Genomic DNA, 15929 nt, shown 5'->3' on the forward strand with positions numbered 1-15929 from the left:
ATTGCACTGCAGTGGACTCAGTCAGGCTGATGATTATGATATTTATAAATTACGATAATTATAATTTACATAATCCTGAAAATCAGTTGAAACTATTATTGATTGTCATGCGTATCAGCAATTCTTAAGTACCAACTAAGATTTTGCCATTTTCTGTCAACTGGGCACAACCTGAAAGGCTGAAATATACCTTCCCATAGAGAGATAGAAGGAAAGAGAGAAAGAGAATTTTATTTCCATGTAATATTAAGGGCCGAGCATCTCATAGACCAGGATCACTAAAGTGAACTGGTTCACTGGCCCGAGGCTCACCAAGCTTCGGCACATTGAGGGAGAAAGGCATGAAGAATGAGGGGACCGAGTGACAAATGCCAGGCGAAAAGCAGCGTTCTGAGAAGAGTACGTGATGCATACCTCGGAAATGTCTCTTCTGTGTGCACAGACGTACAGTCGAGCTAAATATGACACAAATCGTGAAGGGAGCAGCGAGAGTGCGCACTGCGGTTCATAGCGCTTCAGTGCGCTAAGCAGGCAGGAAAAGTGATGAGAATCCTCTTCTTTCAGTTTTCAGCTTCATTTATCACTTGTTTGTAAGCACCAGTCCGCCTGCAATGGCCTGTGCCTTGAACCACGATCATAACTCGTGCGTTGCATGTTATATTTAACCCAACTATCCTCTCCTAGGAACAAGAGGCATTTACCTACTTGCACACTCATACGTGGCAACAGTTATTTCGTTTTGTGTTTTGAGCATGGCTTACGCAGAACTTTGTGCTTGCCTGCGAACGATATATACCGACCTATGGGCATTGGACACAATGTCGACAGTTCATTCATTCATTCATTCATTCATTCATTCATTCATTCATTCATTCATTCATTCATTCATTCATTCATTCATTCATTCATTCATTAATTCATTCATTCATTCATTCAACCTGTGCTCCTTTTGATGTGTAACCGCGGAATCCTCACTGGCGCAGGTAAGGTGAGCTTCGAGAAGCTGACCAACCTCGACTTCGCGGGCACAGCGTACTACACGATCCGCAACCTGTCGTTGTACGAGTGCCAGGGCTGGTGCCGCGACGAAAAGGAGTGCGCGGCCGCGGCTTTCAGTTTCGTGCTCAACCCGCTGGCGCCCCAGCAGGAGACCACCTGCTTGCTCCAGAACAGCACACAGGCGCGCAAGCCAACCGCCAGGCCCCAGCGGGCCGTCAATCTATACTACCTTGTCAAGAACCATATACGCTCCGGTGAGTCTGTCTGGCGACGCCACGAGGCACCTTGGATTCCCAAGTGCTTTATATTGCAGCCACCTGTAAGCTTGACTGACGGAGCCGTCGATAAGATGTATTCGTTTCTACGATCGATGCAGTTAACTTGAATTTGTGCTCTGGTAAACAAGCTTTGGACAAAAACAGTGGTGATATTAACGCTGAAAAATAATTGCATCCAACTTGTTCCTCGCATTTCATTTACCTACTTTTATAACGGGTCTTCTGACTCGTCTGCATCTCCTTATATGTCTGGGACCACAGTAAAAAAAAAAAAAAAAAAAAAAAAAAAAAAAAAATAATAATCGCAGCGCGGTGTTGGAGGAAGGGTGGAAACAGATTGTTACGGCGGAAACGTTACCTTAATATGAACGGCGCGAGGAGCCAGCTCCCCCCGTCGATCTTCCGCGAGCTCCAACCGTCTAAGTACCGGGATCGTTTACGCGCGCAGAGAAAATCTGCGACCGGCTGTGGTCGTTCGAGCGCTTCCCGAACAAGATGGTGCGTGGCCACGACACGGCCGTGCTCTTCACGGCCAGCAAGGACTCGTGCCTGGCGGCCTGCCTCAACGAGGACCGCTTCGTGTGCCGCTCGGCCGAGTTCAACTACGTCACGCTGCAGTGCCATCTAAGCGACGTGGACCGCCGCTACGCAGGCGTCCAGGAGAAGTACGGAGACGCCATCGGCGTCGACTACTTCGAGAACGCTTGCCTCGAAGGTGTCCGCAGCATTTTGTCTTTTTTCGGTAACAGTTATGTTGCGTAGTAGCGCTGTAATTTGTAGTATAATAAGTGTATAGGCTTTACCGTCGTTGTGCCGGTGGTGGAGCTCGGTCTCGTGAGCTCTCTTAAGAATGCCTTAGAGTCTTACGTTCGCTACGTTGGAATCTTTTTTATTGATGTCATGTGAACAGGGCTTCTTTTCCGTGCAGCCATTCTCTCTTAGTTTAGCACTGGTCGGTAAGTTATTTATCTCTTTATTTATTTATTTCACATTACTACAGGTCTTATCTAAGCCCGAGAAGAGGTAGAAAATGAAAAAAAAAAAATACAGGATACATTTCTAGCAAGCGCGAGAGCCATAGCACATAATGTGCCCATACAACTATAACAAGCATGTCAGGTATGAAGAAGAGCTGAACAATGGCAAATGGGGTACGCCTCAGGTAACATGTACAGGGGGAGTCAAAAGCTCCCAGGCCGCAGGTTTTGCTTCTGGTCAGTATATTCTGACACGTGAGATCCCATAAAGCTATAAATGATCTCAGAGGTTAGAATAATGTTTCTTCTACCCTCCACATGTATTTTGAGATTTGTGGCCGTCGTATCTGCCTGACTCTACTGCTCAGAAGCAGACCACGTGGCCTGGGAACTTTTGACCCCCCTGTACATATCTAGGGCGTCTTTAAAAATTATTTGTATCAAAATGTGTTTAGGGAGCTAGTTCCAGTCCTCAAATAGTACGATTAAAAAACAACAACAAAAACTGCACTTTAACGCAATACTTCTTGTAAATATATGCCGAATAGTGTTGGTGATATCGGGGAGATATGTGTTTTTAATTGTTTTATACACAAAGGTACTCCCATGTTTTTATCTCTTGGGTCAGAATGTTACGGAAGTATGCAGCATAGTTTAATTTTCTGCTCACGATGCTATTGGGTTCAAGAGCTCAGTGGGGGAATCGAGTCTAATTCTTATCTGGCATAGTTAAACCAGGCAGCATTTCTGCGAGTGGTTTCCAAATGATTGATGTTCTTTTTTCCGTGCGGGATCTCATACATCACTTACGAATCGTCGTTACTTCGAAATGTGTGGATATATTGGGTTAGCCCTTTGACTACTGATCGCGGTCCATTTCTTGATAGACTGGCTGAAGCGTTAGCGCGATCTAAGCAAGCGACGTGCAAGCTACCTCACACGTCGAACCCCCCATGTGTTCGTAATATAGCTTTTTTTTTTTTTTTTTTTTTTTTTTTTTTTTTTTTTTTTTCCTGCTGCGAACAGCGAGCGCTGTCTGCTCGGGCATGAGGACATACGACTTCGCCCAAGTAGGAGTGTCGCAAGACGTGGTGACGCATTATGTGGACCTCAACTTCTACCCGGATAAGGAATTACTGGTGAGTCCCCTTGCCATACAGGTTTCAAATGTGAGAGCGATATTTATGTTTACTAGACCACACTAAAATAAAGAACTAAAGAAGCACATCAGCAGGGATTCTGCATCGCCACATTCATTGCATCTAAATGGGTTCGCAAGCTGGTCGGTATTTGCAAGAAACTAGGCAGAAGTTTTTCATAATTTGCAGTGCACACTCGAAGTTATACAACTACAAGTTCAATGGACGCCTCAGTGCATGTAAATATAATTTATATACGTTCAAGGTGTACGTTGTGAGATTGTGCGGCGTGCAACTTCTAGATCGCTGATAATTACACTGCATGTATCTATTTCACACTGCTTCCTGACATAGAGATGAAATTATATATTTTTTTGCTTTATGCACTGTACTGCGTTCCAAACACTTTTGAACTCAGATGTACTTTGTTAGCACAGCTTTAGGTAACAGTCCTATTACCTGCATTTCTTAGACGTAATGGTAAGGAAGAAAGCAGTTAATATATCGAAATAAAATGGAAGCAAATTAACAAAGCAAGTAATTCTTTCATTTTTAGGTTGGTTTGGTTTGTGAGGTTTAACGTCCCAAAGCGACTCAGGCTGTGAGAGACGCTGTAGTGGAGGGCTCCGGAAATTTCGACCTTCTGAGGTTCTTTAACGTGCACTGACATCGCAGAGCACAAGGGCGCATTGCTTTAAGTTTCGCCTCTGCCGAAAAGCGGCCGCCGCGGCCGGGATTCGATCCTGCCCCCTTTGTTTGAACAGTCGAGCTCCCTAACCACTAAATCACCCCGACGGAGCAATTTTAAGTGTTTTCAAGTTAAAAACGCACCTGGGTATTTTATGGCATATGCCGTTCGGAGCATTTTTATTTCGGCTAGGCTTGGAATTTATACCAAAAGCGTTAGAATGCCGCAGAACAGCGCCTGTATAACAGGCACCACCTTACAACCTTAGCGAAAGATTTCCAAGTCGCGAGGTCAAAGTCTCGGATCTGGAAAGCCGGAAAGTTTCACCCCCACACTTCCGGAATTTTGGGGTGCCTGCCACGAATACCGCTTAGCATTCCATGGCTGTGAGCTAAGCAAGCTTTTAACGAGGCTGGGCCAGTGCATTCACTCGTAAGCAGTTGCAACGAAGCGTAGACAAAAGGCGACGCGCATACGCACAGCTCGTAATTAGGTCCTTCCAAGTAATTGTACTGTGAGGAGACCGGTTAGTACTGCGACGCTGTGTCAGAAACGTAGGTAACGCGCCGAGTATATAACGCGGCCCTGCCCTGTGCTCGCGATACTGCAATTATGTGGTGCTAAAGCGGTAACTCCGGTGGCACCTAGTTGTCAAAGCATCACGCACTTAAATATAGCTCGTGACTGGCTCGACACTTGACTCTGGCCCTTGCAGCAGCTCGGCCTTGTAATTGAAGGTAGCGCGAAAAAGACCAAAACAGGGCAAAAGGTGCTACGACACGAAGAACGTTCTTTGTGTCATGCAGTCTTTTGCTCTGTGGTCGTCCTTTTCAAGCTACCTTCAGTTACAACGGATGAGTCACCAAGCACCCAGCACCAAGTTTCATTGAACTATGACACATTGCGTGATAAATCGGCAAGCCAGGACCCCCGCCAAACTAATTTAGCGGGCAAACGGTTTTTATCGTGTCGCCCCTGATTTGGCTGATGCCAGCAGTATAGCTTCCAGGTTCGTGTCGGCGAATTTTGAGATGCAGTATGCTGCCGGTGCTTTAAGGACTGTTAGTACAAATACATGTAATTGATGAAGCCTTAGCTCTCCACATCAAGATATATGTGGTGAAGAAGCAAGTTTTTGACGTGTGTATCGACATCAAGCAGCTACCGCGCAGATTTTGTGAACTCTGCCGCGTTTAAATAAAAACAAAGATCAGTGGCAGAATGAAGCAGGATTCTATTTTTTTTTTATAAGGTATTGGATTTAAAAATGCTGTAAACGTCACAAAATTATTAGCTTGCTTCCCGAGATTGCAAGATGGCAACTGTTCGAAAAAATGACGCCACAATTTGGGCAAGAAAAGCTCTCGAATATTTGGCTAATAGATAAAAACATCTTTTCCTCGCAGCGCGCTAGGTTACGATCTTTATACAACTACAGCATAACTGCTTCTCTTAAGGGAGTAAAAGTAAAAGTTGAGGCCTAACCTTCATTTCAGGCGCTTGGACAACTTCCTGTCTGAACGCCTGCATGTTTGTTCCTCGCCATGGTTGTTGCAAGGCATAATGTCGCAAATTTATAGCACTCTCAATTTCTCGATCTTTAGCGACTATTGGTAATTTTTTTTTTCAGTAGGCCCTGTATATATAAAATTGCTGTCATAAAATCCATACTGTAGCCTTTCTAATTAAATTCATTAATTTCCTATCGCGGGTATACTTGCTGTAACAGTTTTTCGCGTTAACAGCATATTTATAAAGAAGGGATAACTTGGGACGCATTTCTTTTTATATTCTCTGCTTTGGTCGCTATCAAGCAGTTAGTGCAGCAATACGATGTAGACATTTTTTGAATGGCCACGGGCAAGGCGGATCATTTAGAAGGAGAATATTAAACTCATAGTAGAGCATGTCCCTTGCTCTATGGGGGCTTTCTATGTGTCGGCGGAAGTTCCTGGGAAGTAGGCTAAAACAGGGATGACGATCCAGTATTTGAGAATCAGAAGCGGACCTGCACGCGTCCTTGCGTGCAAGGCCAAGCGACGTCAGCGAGCAGGTCATCGGGGTAAGAATTATTCGTCGTTTTCTGCCACATCATATCGCACTGCCCACAACCAGCTTCTGAGCCATGAACGAGTGATCAATGTAAAATTAAGGCAAATGCGGGATAAGCTCCCGACGAACGTCGTCCCGCGAACACTAGTGCCACTCTCTCCAGACCAGGTGCATGCGAGTATGGTGCGTCCAAGAACGCTGGTATTCAGTGCCTCTTTCGTCGCCTCAGGTTCGAGTGCGTACCGTCTGCGGTAACTACGCAGGTTGGCTGAAATGAACGCAGAAGCAGACTCGGTCGCGTCGCGCCTCGGTGTCCAGCGAGTGTAGGCACATGTGTTTCCGGATCGGACGCCGTCGTCTGCGGGACAACGGACGATCTTGACCGTCAGGGGCGGCTGGACAAGAACGCTTCTCGCCACCGGCGGCGTCTCGCGCCGATTCAGTTCACCGCACACCTCTTTCAGGGAGCGCGCACAAAGACGGCGACTAGGCACGCCGGCTGAACCGATCAACGCCGCGACCGGCGTTTAGGTCAAGCGAGAGCGTGAAATAACGGTGCGCACTTTCCTGCGGAAAGAGGAGGCGTCGCTTCGACACCACTTGTCGCTTTCTTCCCCTCACCTCTCGTGCAGCGACATCGCCACGCGTTGTAATTGCTTCGCTCCAACGTTTTGATACGACGCCAGCTACGCAACAACCCCTTCCCACCACTTTGCACTCTCGAGAGGCACTTTCTTCTCCCGCGTTAGAACGGCTGACGCTCGCGCTCGCTATAGTTGTACACAGGTCTACGCGTCTAATAGCGCAGGCCTGTCGGCGACCGCAAAAACCGCTGTCGTCGCCAGCTGCCCATTGTAATGCGCAACGGGCCACCGATAGTGTACAATTCAAGTCGTGCACCTCTCCTTGATTAACAATGTGGGAACGGTCGTCGCTGCGGATAACGTGCTGGAAGTGCCCGGACTCGGAAACGTGTTTTGTCCTGCCGGTTTATCCAAATATACACGGTACGCAGCACGGCACCAGGCCTTCGATTCGCGGATGGCTCTGACTGGTACTCGCCGAAGGGATTTTGGCCTTCTAGCTGATTTCTGCTGAGCCGCTCACTGTGATCCGGATGGACACAGAGAGGTCCGTCTGACCCTAAAAGGGGAGGAAAAGTAAAGTGCAGTGATTTTGGCGGAACATCTCAATGATCGTCTATGACTCGAGCCATAAATATGCGCATCAAATTCTGTCAAATGTAAATTGTAACTAAGTTCTACTTATTATTCTAGAAAATTGAGTGGACAGTCGGGAAGGTGACTAAGCAAAAAAAAAAAGCCAATTCGCTCTTGAAGCTGTTTCAAAACTAGAAATGCGTTCCCCTTTAGCGTGGAAAAGGACAATAATACTCATTGTTTTTATGCACTACTTCTGCATTGAAAAAAAAAAAAAAAAAAAGCCGTTCGTATGGCGAAAGCCGATTTGTGCCGTGTAAAAGAAGTGCGCACAGTGCGACGGTTACCTTGGCCAACGCAGACGCTTATTTAGAGCATCGGGAGGTATCGCCATAAGTAAAGATAAGCGCCTACACGCGACAGTCATTCAGAGTTTAAAGGCGAACCGGTGCCGCGCTATGCGGCTAAGAGTTGTCCCCTTTGTACAGTAAGCAAGGATAAGCAAATGAGGAGCTTGCGATAGCACACATATGAAGCAAACAGTCAATGGAACCAAGGAAAGCATAGAATTTTCGCATTTTGTTTTTGTTTCTGAGCTGATCAATGCGTAATTGGTGTAAACGTTTTTTAACCTGAAGGTTGAGTAGAAAGTAGGAGAACAAGTAACCACATGCCAGTGGTGGAGTCCGAACCCCCTAACCTCCGCATGTCGCGTGCGTTGCTGAGCCAACAGAGCTACAGCGGTGGCTGTAATGTCTTCTAACTTTCGGGTGTAGTTATGAGGCACGTAACCCAATTTTGAGAGTAGACCACCGCAGGCGGACATGGGGAGGTCAGGGGTTGGGACCCCCCCCCCCCCCCTCCCCAGTGGCATGTGATTATGTTTCTTCTACTTTACAATTGTCTTTCAGGTAAACTATTAATTTCCCAACGATCAGAATCAAAATAAAATAATCAAAAATTATCCTATGATTTTCTCAGCTTTAGTGGCTATTGACTTTACTTGATAGTTCATCGTATACGGGTAAAATGTTAATGAAGGACGGCTTGCACGTGCAGCAAGTCACATTTATGTACACCAGAATCTGCTTGCTCGAATTGTTATAATGCTGGAGGGCTCGAAGGAGAGGCTGCAAAATAGGAACCAGACAAACAAACCGCTTTCTCCCGTCGATCGCTTTCTTGCGTCTTCCTCGTACACATCTCAGTAATGCGACCTAATTAACAATCTCTCTCACGAAGCTATAATTTCGCTGCTGTCAGGGTATATTTGAAAGCTCCAGATGTACCCGGTAAAGAGTATACTGCACACTTTCCTACCCAAATGAAAGTCGACCGTTCATTTCCCTCCTCTCCGTTGACTTCGCTTTGGCGACCGCAGGTTAACAGCAAGTCGGAGTGCCTACGTGCCTGCACGGTGGACAACGACTTCGTTTGCCGCTCGGTTCTGTACAAGCCCAGCCAGGACGGCACGCTGCAGGGCTCGTGTTCCGTCTTCCACGTCGACCACCTTATGCTGCCGGACGGGGCAGCCACCTTCGCAGGCTCCAGCCCGCCGCTGCCGTTGCTCGACTCCGGCGAAACCAAGGGCATCTACCTGGAGTCCCGATGCACCAGTGAGCGCCGGTTCTTAGGCGGGATCGAAAGGGTCCGTGATACATGTGCGGGCCTGGGGGTCCGGCCAATAAGCAACTTCGGTCCGTTGCTGAAATCAGCGATAAGCAAATGGAATGCGCAGCCGACTCTCGATAAGTAAAAATTGAATACGGTCGAAAATTCGCTCGAATCAAGGAGAGCCTTTTATTACCAGTGATGCTGATGAGAACAATGCGTCATCTATAGTAAACTGGAACTTCGGATTAAGTGAGCTCGAATTAACGAGAGTCTTGCTATTTGCATATGCGCGGAAGACCATATTTTTGAGCGAGAAATGAAAGTTATGAGGAAATGTTATGGAACTAGTTTGCCTGCAAATATCGAACTTGCTCCAAAATGCGCGCCTCCTGTTCAGCTGTTCGCGGGCTTGTAGAAGTATACATTGGTAGGCGAAGCGTTGAAGAAACAACATGATTCCAACTAGGCAGTTGGAAGCATATATTGTTCGATTGAACATCGCCAGTCGTTGAGCAGAGCGCATTTCGTTGGATCACTGTCGCGTGGTCAAGTGAAAGAGAAGTATTTTTACCTTGGCCCCTTGCTTGAAGACACCGATACCGGCATTCTGTGCTCATGTTGAATCACTGTTTAAACATTCGTTCACAGAATTACTGTACTGCCGTGAGAATGCCATCACTAATTGGCGGGTAGAAGTATTTTTCTTACTTTGTGAAAAACAAGCACAGACTTCTGTAAAATTAATAAAATTAATTATACATTTATGCATGCCAACGCAGGAACTGAGGGGCTTGCACCATCAGCTGGTGCAGTGTACTACTGTTTTCGATACAATGCAAAAGGCAGACTTTAAAGATGTCTAAATTAAGCCACGCGGCTCTGCCCTCTACCCCATGGCTCTGCCCCATGGCTCAGCCCCTCAGCCCCATGGCTCTGCGCCATGCTCTTTCCCATGCTCTGCCAGTGGCCGCTCACAACTTGCCATGTTTCGTCACAGCTGGGGCTGCAAAGCTAAACTAACCACCAGCGCTTTTCAATCTTTAGTTACGCGCAGACAAGCGTTGCAAAAGACAAAAGAGAATAAAAGCGCCTAGCACCAGTTTCTTTATGGCGCATTCAAGTGCGTATAGCGTCGCTGCTGACCCCGGCGAGGCAAGAAGTGGCTGCTTTATGTGCTCCCCGACTGACGCGATGCATGTCCCCCTTTGCGTGTTGCCCGCAGACAGCACGAGGCAGTACACGGCCAAGCCCAGCTCGCTGAAGAGCCCGCCAAGCGAAACGAGGACGTCAACCAAGTCGCCCGTCTTCGCTGACTCTCCTGACCCTTCGTGCGACGCGTACGGCGTCTGCTACGACGGTGAGCTCTGCCATCTGACCGGCAATTAGTGGCGCTCTTCCGACGAGCTTGTTTAGCACGTCCAAAAGGAGCGTGTAAAGCACGCACGCACAGAGGGCGCCTCCTGGGATGGCGTTACTGCGGCCTATTACACGCTGCGCCCGAGATAAGACCGGCAGAATTGGTTGGGAGAAGCAAACGTTGCGCACTTTGTTGAGACAGGATTATACAGGATCTGCCCCCTCTCTCTCCTGCCCCCCGCTCTTCCCCTCCTTCCTATCTCTCCTATTTTATTCGGGAGTTTACTTCCGCTATATAGCCAAAATTATTTTCTGCCATTACTCAGATTTTGGCAGATGGATAAAAGAAGGATCAAATCAATGATGCGTGAACCCATATAGTCAACCCCAACGCCAATATTGCTCTGGTGAATAGTTGTCAAATTTTCGAGCCACCTCAGCGATTTCCTAGCTAGGTGCCAGCAGCGCTGTTGACAATTTGCACCTTCAATATCCTTTTGCCCCTTCTACAGCCGCTTTTGCTTTTGCGCAGTAATCAATTCATCCATCAAGCAATAATAATTATAATAATGAGCGCAAGCAGTTTTTACCTACAGCGTACAGAAATAGCGAGATCCTTCTGCGTCACTTTCCCTCTCCCTCCTTCTCTCCCCTGAAAGGGGAGAAATGATTTCTCTTTTTCCATTTTCTCTTGCAGTCTGAGGCTTCATATGCCAATAGCGGGCAATTTTTTCGATAATGGGTTTTTCGATGCGAACGCATTAATAAGCAACTGGGAGCAATGTAGCGCAAATGCGATAAATGCGAGTATATTATATTAAAAAGCTAAGCAGAAGAAATAAGAGACGGAAGTTAAATTATTGGGACAATTTAGCCTCCGCGAAGCCGTACAACATTCTGTGACTAAAGTACACATTGCGTTAGACTTCCCTTTCGAAGAAAAGCCCAGCGTCCGTGGGACGATAATTTCCAATTGCTTAGAGGGTCTGTGACGTCACACCCCTCACGGTGCACGCCAAACGTGCACTCTGCCATTTAATGAAGTAAATTAAACTACCTGTGAAAAAAAAAAAAATGGTTTGTTATTAAGGGAATTGTGTTGCTTTGCTACTGCATCGAAAATGAATAGTGTAGCTGTCGAGTCGAATATGAATCGACTAGTGATAAAATCGAATGTTTGTTGCAATAGCCGCTACCTTTGCGAATATTCGTACAAAACGAGCAACTGTGCAAGTATTGAAGTACCTATCACCGGTGGTGCTTCGTTTAGGTGCTATAAATTATGCGGAGTTTTAACCACGGCTGTTAAAACACTCAACACCAACTCCATTAAGGGTCAAGTTAGATGTGTAGAAAAGTTACCTTTTTTTCCATTGATGCGGAAAAATAATAAGCTCGATCCACACCTCGGAACATGAGGTGGGCGATGCGGGCGGCAGGTATACGTCTGAGGAGGGAAAAACAAATGCACGATGTTTAACGTGGCTTAATCTAATATACCGTGCGAAAGCACTTGTTTGGTGTAGTTTATCCTGGTAGATGGTAGGTGTAAATGACATTGTCCCTGTCTTCTCGCCACCGTCTGCCAGAATTACGCTTATGAGGCGGACCGTGGTGGACCTAGTTGCTGCAGAGCGACGTGAACCTGAAGCCAGGATTTCAACAAGCAGTAAGAACTTGACAGCCTAACGTAGAAGCAGCATGTCTAACTCGGGATGCAAGGGTCCTGGACGGCTGGATTCTGATCTCGCCTTCCCATCTCAATGGCGAACTTAAACCGGGTGTCCCAGCTAGCTTGGACTAAGGTTTTCTGAACTTGCCTGAGTCCTGCCGTAACATCCAGCTTAAACACGTCGAGTTGTTCTAGTTGGTATATATTCATGATGTAAACAGCGCAAATAGCAAATAACATTGGAAAGAAACACAGGACGAGCGCTGTGCCCTCGTCATGCGTCACTTTCCCATGTTATTTGCGCTGTTTATATCATGACCATTAACGTTGTCCCACGAATATACACGGTAACGACGCTGAACCGCATTTATCGCTCGCATACCGATTGCTGTAGAATGGCACGTTGCGTCGGAGTGGAACCTGGTTTAAAGCGATAGCCTTGACTCCCGTTCTGCGGAAGACCCAGCGTTGTCCAGTCGGACTCTTGTGTTTCGCAAAAATCCTGATTGATTGACATGGCCATGACGTCACTGCCACGTTACTTGCGCGGGAATTTCAAATACCCCATAACGCTTCGTGAAACGCGACGTCACGCGTTGAGCGAAAGTGAATAAAACAAGACATTAAATGTCAATTGAAGGCCACCGCATGTCCCAAAATGATTTAACTTCATAAAGTAATCCATTTGGCTTTAGAAGATCTTCAAGCGGAATTTATTGCCTTGGCCTTTGGTAAGTGTGCTGGACACGTTAGCGAATATACCCCGCAAGGAACGCTTGTACGCCTTGAAACAAACAAGGGTTTATATATATATATATATATATATATATATATATATATATATATATATATGGTTAGCCTCCACGTTTCAGCCCCATAGGTGAGTACAGGCAAGATGCAACTGTTGTATACTTTCCTCTTGAGCGATACCGGTAAGCTGCTAGTCATAATCTGCGAGTGCTTGCCAAATGCGCTCCATCCCAATCTTATTCTTCTTGATATTTCCTTTTCATGGTCCGGATCTGCGGTTACTATCTGTCCTAAGTAGACATATTCGCCTACTATTTCCAGTATTTCGCTACCTAATGTAAACTGCTGTTCCTTCCCGAGGCTGTTGAACATTACCTTAGTCTTCTGCATATTGATTTTCAAGCCTACCTTTCTACTTTTTCTGTCTAGGTCCTCAATCATTATTTGCAGTTCATCCCCCGAGTTGCTTAGCAAGGCAATGTCATCAGCAAATCGAAGATTACTGAGGTATTCTCCATCTACCCTTATCCCTAACTGCTCCCATTCCAAGTCTCTGAATACTTCCTCTAAAAAAGCTGTGAATAGTACTGGGGAGATTGTGTCTCCTTGCCTAACACCTTTCTTTATGGGAATTTTGTTGCTTTCTTTATGTAGAACTATGGTTGCTGTGCAGCCACTATATATATCTTTCAGCACTTTCACGTACGGCTCGTCTACCCCCTGATTTCGCAATGCCTCCATCACCGCCGAGGTTTCAACTGAGTCAAATGCTTTTTCGTAATCAATGAACGCTATGTATAAGGGCTGGTTATATTCCGAGCATTTTTCTGTCACCTGATTGATGGTATGGATATGATCGATAGTAGAGTACCGTTTCCGAAACCCTGCTTGATCCTTTGCTTGATTGCAGTCTAAGGTTGTGCTGATTCTATTAGCGATTACCTTAGTAAATACCTTATACGTAACAGACAGTAAGCTGATTGGTCTGTAATTTTTAAGGTCCTTAGAGTCCCCTTTCTTGTGAATGAGGATAATGTTTGCATTCTTCCATGCTTCCGGTACCGTCGACGACACCAGGCACTGCGTATACAGGGTGGCCAGTTTTTCTAGCACGATATCCCCCCCCGTCCTTCAGCAAATCTGTAGTTATCTGATCCTCTCCAGCTGATTTCCCCCTTTTCATAGTTTCTAGTGCTTTCTTGACCTCGTCCTTCGTCACTGGTGGAATGTCTGACTGTTTTTCCCTACCGCCAATCTCATTACGGTCCTGACTACTTTGGCTACTGTAGAGATCTGTATAGAACTCCTCGGCTACTTTGACTATCTTGTCCATATTAGTGATGACGTTGCCCGCCTTGTCCCTTATCGCATACATCTGGTTTTTGCCTATGCCCAATTTCTTCTTTACCGCTTTAAGGCTTCCCCCGTTCTTTACAGCATGCTCAATTTTCTCCATGTTATACTTCCTTATATCGGTCACCTTGCGCTTATTGATTAGCTTTGATATCTCGGCCAATTCGATCTGGTCTGTTGGATTGGAAGCTTTCATACTCTGCCGTTTCTTAATCAAATCTTTCGTCTCCTTAGACAGCTTGCCGGTATCCTCTCTAACTATCCTACCGCCTACTTCTACCGCGCACTCAGTAATGATATCTCTGAAATTATTGTTCATTGCCTCTAGGGTAATGTCGCCATCCTCAGTTAGAGCTGAATACCTATTCTTTAGCGAGATCCTGAACTCTTCTGCCCTCCCCCTCACCGCTAACTCGTTGATGGGTTTCTTTCTTACCAATCTATTGCGTTCCTTCTTCAGATTTAGGCTAATTCGGGACCTCACCATCCTGTGGTCACTACATCGAACTTTCCCGATTACCTCTACATCCTGCACAATGGCGGGGGTTGAACACATTATGAAGTCGATTTCATTTTTAGTCTCTCCGTTAGGACTTTTCCATGTCCATTTCCGGTTCTTCCGTTTGCTGAAGAAGGTATTCATGATTCGTAAGTTATTGCGCTCTGCAAACTCAACTAGTAACTCCCCCCTGCTATTCCTAGAACCAATGCCATAGTCACCTACTGCCTTGTCTCCCGCCTGTTTTTTCTCTACCTTGGCATTTAAGTCGCCCATTAGTACAGTATACTGCGTCTTTGCTTTTCGCATTGCCGATTCTACATCTTCATGGAAGCTTTCAACTGCCTGGTCATCATAACTACATGTAGGTGCATAGGCCTGTACAACCTTCAGTTTATACCGCTAATTAGGCCTAATTACGATGCCTGCAACCCTCTCATTAATACTATAGAATTCATCAATATTACCCGCTATATACTTATTGACAAGGAAACCTACCCCTAGTTGTCGCCTCTCTGGTAAACCTCGATAACACAGTACATGCCCATCCTTCAGTACAGTATATGCCTCATTCGGCCTCCTAACCTCACTAAGCCCTATGACATCCCATTTCATGCCCTCTAGTTCCTCTAACAGCACTGCTAAACTAGCTTCACTAGCAAGGGTTCTAGCATTAAACGTTGCCAGGGTCAGTTTCCAATGGCGGCCTGTCCAGCGGAGCCAGGCTTTCTTAGCACCCCCTGCTGCGTCACAGGTCTGACCGCCGCCGTGGTCAGTTGTTCCGCAGCCGCTGGTGACTGAGGGCCGGGGTTTTATGGAGCTTATCATAGGAGGTTGTGGCCAATTACTGCACCAGGGTGGCCAACTCCTGTTCTGGTGAGGGAGTGCGTTGCCGGAGGTGTTTACCGGCATTAGGTCGCACCCCAAACCTGTATATGCAATTCCATCGACACGCGGATTATTTTTTTTTTTGTCATCCGGTGGAGAATTGCGCGGCACCGTGATTTGAACCCCGGTCCTCTTGCATGCGAGGCGGATGTTCTACCGCTACGCCACCGCCACCGTATATATATATATATATATATATATATATATATATATATATATATATATATATATATATATATATATATATATATATATATATATATATATATATATATTGTCCCAGCTAACTTGGACAAAGGGTTAAAAAATTAAATATTTGAGATGTCCCTGGAGAACCAGTTGCATATACAGCTGGCAGTCGTCTTGCGCACCACAGGCAATTTCTTGTGTTTTTCGTGGTGCCTTCCATGCCAAGTGATATCTTACGACTGTATGCTAATGAGGATGTTTATAATTAGAGAGGATCGCAGGCCTCTTAAAGCGGCGCTCAAGTGTTTCCCTATA

The 15929-nt window shown here is 46.1% G+C and overlaps 1 protein-coding gene across 2 annotated transcripts in view; it reads left to right on the forward strand.

Annotated features, from left to right (window-relative positions):
• The window catches only part of tyn (trynity), a 62859-nt gene that overhangs the window by 21361 nt on the left and 25569 nt on the right, over positions 1-15929 (forward strand). For both annotated transcript variants that reach the window (XM_084588831.1, XM_084588832.1), the window contains 5 exons: positions 984-1253; positions 1726-1992; positions 3281-3393; positions 8675-8909; positions 10130-10264. In XM_084588831.1, the coding sequence (XP_084444957.1) occupies positions 984-1253; positions 1726-1992; positions 3281-3393; positions 8675-8909; positions 10130-10264 (1020 nt within the window). The remainder of the gene's footprint in view (positions 1-983; positions 1254-1725; positions 1993-3280; positions 3394-8674; positions 8910-10129; positions 10265-15929) is intronic.

The sequence above is a fragment of the Amblyomma maculatum genome, chromosome 1 (assembly GCF_055883805.1).
Source record: "Amblyomma maculatum isolate TAMU_Amacu chromosome 1, ASM5588380v1, whole genome shotgun sequence".
NCBI classification, from domain to species: Eukaryota; Metazoa; Arthropoda; class Arachnida; order Ixodida; family Ixodidae; genus Amblyomma; species Amblyomma maculatum.